The sequence below is a fragment of the Semicossyphus pulcher genome, unplaced genomic scaffold (genome assembly GCF_022749685.1).
Source record: "Semicossyphus pulcher isolate SPU_LCO1_2020_fin unplaced genomic scaffold, fSemPul1.0.p SCAF_5, whole genome shotgun sequence".
Classification (NCBI taxonomy): domain Eukaryota; kingdom Metazoa; phylum Chordata; class Actinopteri; order Labriformes; family Labridae; genus Semicossyphus; species Semicossyphus pulcher.
This window is the reverse complement of record NW_027211726.1, coordinates 13,958,912-13,965,501: the sequence shown is the minus strand read 5'-3', so window position 1 is coordinate 13,965,501 and position 6,590 is coordinate 13,958,912. Positions and strand designations below refer to the sequence as shown.

The 6,590-nt window shown below is 39.8% G+C and overlaps 1 protein-coding gene across 1 annotated transcript; it reads right to left on the bottom strand.

Annotated features, from left to right (window-relative positions):
• Window positions 1-422: 422 nt before the first annotated feature.
• Window positions 423-1,642, bottom strand: LOC138609532 (relaxin-3 receptor 1-like). Its single transcript, XM_069682162.1, has one exon. The coding sequence runs from the start codon at window positions 1,640-1,642 to the stop codon at window positions 452-454; it is 1,191 nt and encodes a 396-aa protein (XP_069538263.1). The 3' UTR covers window positions 423-451.
• Window positions 1,643-6,590: the final 4,948 nt, after the last annotated feature.

Genomic DNA, 6,590 nt, shown 5'->3' with positions numbered 1-6,590 from the left:
TTGACTGAAATATAAAGCGCAATTTGACCTGTTAACTTGTGATGGGTCTTGGTGACACAATAAGAAGTAAAAATAAAAGCACATTTGGAACTTGATTTACTTTTATTCAACCAAATGACAAAAAAGTGTTCACACCTGGACAAGACAGCAACGATCCAGACACATAGTGCAGTAATAATAGTTATTCTGAAGTGGAGTAATTAACATGTGTACATTATCTTTATACAGCAGCAAACTACTCGTCATATTCGAAGGAGAAGAAAAGGAATGGTGGTTCATTTTGTAGTGAATTAGTTAAAGAATTTACATAAGCTGAGACTTTCATTGTGAAATATACATTCTGTACATCCTTAGAGGAAAAGACTCTCCTACAGCACAAAGTCAAAGTCAAAACCTTTCACAATAAACCATCCAAAATACAGCTTCAGAGTTTGATCATCTTTTTGTGGCTTTACAGAGTAGAAACTACAGTTGGCAGTGCGGACAGAGGCGCGTACTTCCTCGTGTCGGTTTGGCTCGTCTGGCTGTAAACGTTGTCGAGAGGAATAGCCAGCTGCCCCGCCTGCCCTGCCCTTGGCATCTTGGACATGATAGCCATGCTCAGCTTGAAGAGCACATTGCGGAGAGCCACGCGGTACTCCTTCCTCACCAGGCAGTAGATTACAGGGTTGAAGCAGCTGCTGGTGAAGGCCAGGCAGTTTGCAAGAGGGAAGAAGTAGGTTTGAGCCGAGTAGTAGGAGTCGCTGATATCAACGATGTCGAGCTGGATGAGGGCGCTCCAAAGAGTGAGGATGTTGTAAGGGAACCAGCAGGCGCAGAATGAAAGCACCACCACTGCTACAGACTTAGATATATCAGCCTTTCTCCTGGAGCTGCCGCCTTTCAGCTTGTGCCTACACAGAAAGCGCAGAAGAAGAAGATAGGAGAGGATGATGGTGACGTAGGGCAGCAGAAATCCCAGCACCAGTCTCAGGAGCTGGTTTATCCCGAGCCAGGCAGTGCCATCTGGGAAGCGGAGCAGGCATGCTGTGTCGTTTCCACTTCCTACGTTTTTCAGGTCTGCAAACATAGCTCTGGGGGTCGCTGCTATGAGAGCTCCAGCCCAGATAAAAGCTGTAGCAACAGGGGAGGTGCAGGACCTGCTGCAGAGGGAGGCACTGGGCCTGAGAGCTGCAGCCACGTAGCAGTACCGGGTCAGACTCATAGCTGTGAGGAAGAAGCAGCTTGCAAAGACGTTCAGCCCGGTGAGAAGGGACACAGCTTTGCATGTGGCTGAGCTAAAAGGCCAGCTGTAGTCTAATGCAATGTCGACAGCCCAGAATGGCAAAGCAAGGGAGAAGAGCAAGTGAGCTAAAGCTAGGTTAAAGACAAAGAAGTTGATGGTTCCAGTGGTGATGGTGTGAGTAGAATACATGAGGAACATCACCAACAGGTTCCCTAACACTCCTGCTGTAGCCACGACAAAGTAAACCACAGAGATGGTGATTCTCAGCCAGGCGGAGCCATCATCCGGGATCCCCAGCCCCCTGCCCAGGCCGCTGTTATTAAAAATCGAGTGGGAGTTATTCATCGACAGGCCTGAAGTGCAAACATTCAGGAAGTTTCTACAGAGCTCCAGACTCTTGAAGTCTGATTCTGACATGTTTGTCCAGTTATTGTTTCAGATGTTTCCGCTCGTCTTCCTCCCTGTGCCAATAATGGACTAAAAATGTAACTTCTGGTTGTCTGTTTCTGAGCTGACAGTCATCTGTCTCTGCAAGGAAAGAGGAAATGATTATTACATAATAGGCGCTGCAGTTTATGACTATATAAGTACATTAGCCCTGGTAGATAAACTAATTACATAAAGTGTTACCCACAGAGGGAGATAATCCAATTTACATCCCAAAGAATCAAACCTGATGAAGGGATCAAACTCTTGTACCCTCGTTCAACGTCTTTTTCCAGTATGCATTTTTTTTTATTTTTTATGATATAATCTACATTTATACAAGTTCATTGTCACACAAGATCAGGTGTGTAACAAAGTATTTTTATAATTAAAATCCTCATTAAAACAGCTGATAAAGTTAAATCTAATTTTTGGCCCCAATTTAACACAACTTAAGCGCTCATCAAATTTATGACGCACTCTTCATTTTCAGTTATTTCATTCTGTAATACACAATTACCTCCTGTTCAAAACTCACACAGTCACTTTGTCCCTCATGTACATTATGTTCTTCGCACATTTGAAAAAAAAAAAAAGGTTTGTAACATGCAAAAAAAGAAAAAAAAAAACTTGTAACATGCAAAAAAAGTTTGGAACATGCAAAAAAAAAACGTTTTACATTGCAAAAACAAGTTTGTAAAATGCATAAAAGTTTGTCAAATGCAAAAACATGTTTGTAAAATGCAAAAAAGTTTGTAAAATACGATGGAGTATAAGGGCCACATTTAGGGAAAAAATTAAAGTATTACGTATTAAAATTACTTGTAAAATGATGACTTTATTCTCATAATAGTACATCTTTTTTCTCGTAATCTCTATTATTTTTATGTGTTTGTATAATGCAAAAAAGTTTGTAAAATGCAAAAAGAAAAAACATTTGTAAAATGCAAAAAAAGTTTGTAGAATGCAAAAACAAAAAAAAGTTTGTAAAATGCAAAAAAAAAAAAAGTTTGTAAAATGCAAAAAAACTACTTTGTAACATGCAAAAAAAAACTTTTGTAAAGTGCAAGAAAGTTTGTAAAATGGAAAAAGAAAAAAACCTTAGTAAAATGCAAAACAGTTTGTATAATGCTTGATAATAATAAGACTTGGTATATTCACGTGATGCATTTAAGATTCTGATGTCTTTCTATCCACTCGCCATTTTTTTATAGATCAGCTCATTTTTTAAATCCCTCCTCGATTCGTGGAAGCTATGAAGCAGTCTGTCAGATCCATTTCAAGCACTTTTTGAAATGATCGAGTAAAAAAAAACTATGACACTACTAACTATGACATGCAACTGTATCATCCCAAAATCTTGCAGGGTAGGTTCTGTAAATTTAAACAAAGGGGAAACAAGAAGTCTAGTAAAGGATACAGGGAACAAATAAGGTTTAAAATCACTTGTTTCATTGTCACATTCTGTATTTATGTAGGCTAAGTACAATTTTTAATCTAGGAGGTGTACAAGCCCCTTCTAGTAAACCTGATCTGATGCTATTAGCTCCAATAGAGATCTGTGCCAGAGACTGCACTTCAAGAACTAAAGTTTTCAGTTATTCTAAACTTGTATGCAGGTACTGATAAACAGTTTATAAACAACCAATTCTAAACTCTGTAAATCTGACTTTAAAGTTATAGAGAAATCCAGGCTGTGTTTGCAGACTGAAACATTGCAATAAACAAACTCAACAGGTGCCTTTTTACGCCTTTTGTTTTGACAGGTGATTCAATTTTAACCCTTCAAAACTCCACAAATACTCACAGTTATATGTAAAAGTAAGTCTCACCTTGATCTCAGACGAGAAGTAAATGTTCAGCTTAAAAGGGTTAGTTTTCTTGTAGCCAGCAGCTCCTCTGCACAACATGGAGTTAGCGCCAAGGCAGACAACAATAACAAACTGGATGTCGTCCACCCTGGGTTCATGCTCCGCCCCGTCACATTTATCATTCTGCATATTCAGACTGGAAATCCCCTGCAATGGGGACACTCAAACATAGAGAGCTGAAGTGATGGGAAAGTCTTTTTTGTTTCATTTATCTTTAGTAAAGACATTAATTCAAGATAAAACTCCAACAGACACATTCCTTCACTATTTGCTTTTTAAAAAATTCTTTCCTTCTTTAAAGGTCAAACATTTCTCAACATTTCAGGCTCAGAATTCCAAATATGATAATAATTACATTTTCTAAAAGTGCAAATTTAGTGGATTGTGCAACCTTGGCAAAAATATTCTCTCAGTGTGTTTACCTTCTTTTCTTTTTAAGACACTAACTACAGCTGCTAACTGCTGTTTTTTTTTGTTCTATGATTTCCGCTAGCTGTAAATTGCTTTGTAAGATTTTGTTATGCAAATTGTCACATTTATAAAAAGAAAATGACAAATAAAAATTGCTTTTCTTGTTACTTTTAAGATGTTTCTTTTGGCTTTTTCTGCCTTTATTTGAGAGAGGAGACAGTGGATAGTGATGGAAACAGGGGAGGAGAGGGTGGGGACGACACATGGCGAGGGGCCAAGGGGATAAGGGGATGAGGGGCCGAGGGTGGGTGTCAAACCCAGGGCTGCTACATCGAGGACTGTAGCCTCTGTATTTGGGACGCACAATTTACCTGCCAAGCTATACCGGTGTACTATGATTTGAATTTTGAGAAACATTCAGCTGTAAATCACAATTTTCCTTATTATTCTCCGAACATTTTTATTAAATATATTGTTTGTTCTTGACTTAAACATCAAATCCAGCTCAGCATCTGCTGCCAAAGCTCACCTAAAGGCATCACTACATTTTTTACATTGACACATGTTGCTCAACACATTTAAACTTCCTTTCCAGAGTGCACGCTCCACATTTAAGGGTTAATACGCCTTATTATTAAAGGTATTTGCACAAATTGGCTCAACACATTGATTGAGGTGTTAAAGGCCCAAGCAGGTGAAAAATTGACGAAACTTTGACAGGAAATCAAAGTGCGTCAAAGTGATTTCTTCTATTTATATCTGGGGCGTTGCTTGCAGATTGGATCGGGGGCAGCAGAGATGACTCTTCATTATAAACGGTTGATAGTGGAAAACACATCTGCACTGAATGACTAAATGAGATTATCTGCGGATAGGCGGAAGAGTGAGGAAGCTGATTAATGCTGATGTGTCTATACTGAGCCATCTTCATAAACTAACTGAACAAAACATGCAGTGTTCTCGCTGTGTTTATGTTGTCATGGCAGGCGATGTCCTGCAGAAACATGTGTCCTCTGTGGCAACAGCTTTATTTTAGTCCTGCTTTAAAGACAGGATCCTGAACCCTCCCTTTGGAACATTGTTTACATGAATAGATGTTTTTAGCAGCAAAGGCAGCGTGACAAACTAGCCTCTTAGTTATTTCCCAGAATGCTGTGTACAGTGGCTAAATTTACCCCTTTAGTATTTTTTGAAGCATTTAGCTTTTTGGTAGTTACAGTTTAGTCATGTGCAATCATTCACGCACAATTTTTATATCCCAGATGCAAAAACACGAACAGGATTTACAAACCTGAACATACTTTAAGTATCCGGTGCAACAGAGCAGCAACCAAACCAAGGGCAGATCCAGAAAGTGGCCTGTGTTGGAGCAGGTGGCAACCCAATTTTTTTTTTAAACCAGTGACTCCTAAAGTGTGTGTGCTGGCCCCCTGGTGGCCTGTGAGGGTACTGCAGGTAGGGCGGGGAGAGGCAGGGTGCACCCTGGACTAATCAGCAGTAAATCACAGGGGTGACACATATACCCCTTTCCCACCGAAATTAGCACGTTGATGCAGATTTTTCAGACCCGGGAAGACCCGCGTATAGATGCTGATTGTCTGTTTTCCCACCACCAGTGGAGTATCCTGCTTTTGGGCTTTTTTATGCTGCGTCACCGCCTCACGTCACAAACGCGCCTGAAACAGGGTTACATGTTACCGTAGTTAGGTCTAGACGGGCGGAATATGTTGCTGAGATGACAAGAAGTTACTGACGGAGCATAGCATTGCATAGCGTTCCCATCAATGCTGATCAGAGCCGAGGTGATAATTACCCGGGTCCACTGCTGAGTCATTTGACCAGGGTCTGAATGCCGATTGTAGCCTTTCCCTTTAACCAAAAAAGCCGTATGGTAGCGTTTTTTTTGACCAGTGGGAAAAACGGCTATAGACACAGACAACCTTTCACACTCACATTCACACTTTAAGGGCAATTTTAGACTCACCAATTAACCTCAGGAGCATGTCTTAGGACTGTAGGAGGAAGCCGGAGTACCCGCAGAGAACATGCAAACTCCACACAGAAAGGCCCCCCATCACTGATGACCGGATTTGAACCAGGGACCTTCTAGCTGTGATGCAACAGTGCTAACTGCTGCACTGCAATAGTTAGGTCTATGTGGGCGGATTTTAAATTGCACTGAATTACTGATTGTCCGCTTTCACAGTATATTATATTAAAATCATATTATATGAAATTAGATATGTTGGGAAAGACGTGTGTTGATCAGAGATGTATGAATGTAGAAAAACTTTTGGTTTCAAAGTGAGCAGGAGCATGCTTAACTTTGGGAGCTGTTCTAAACTATAAATGGAACTACAATCTGTCCGGTTAAAGGCAAGCAGTTTGTATTGACCCCCTTAAAAACTCAATGATAAAAAAAGAACATTCAAACAATAAAATAATGCTCCTTTAAAAACTGTCTTTAAAAAAATGAAATGAACAGAGCAAAATCTAGCAGTATGTTGCTTTGGATGACTGTATTGATCTGACGTTACAGTAAGAAACAACTTACCAGTTTTATTGTCAATCATTTTACTTGAATATGATTATTTGAACCCACTAGTGTCATAGATGTATTTAGCTATTTGGATTTATCTTTGAAGAACAAAATTTGT

Excerpts from the sequence above, each read along its gene's own strand:
- LOC138609532 (XM_069682162.1), bottom strand. The coding sequence starts at position 1,642 with ATGTCAGAATCAGACTTCAAGAGTCTGGAGCTCTGTAGAAACTTCCTG.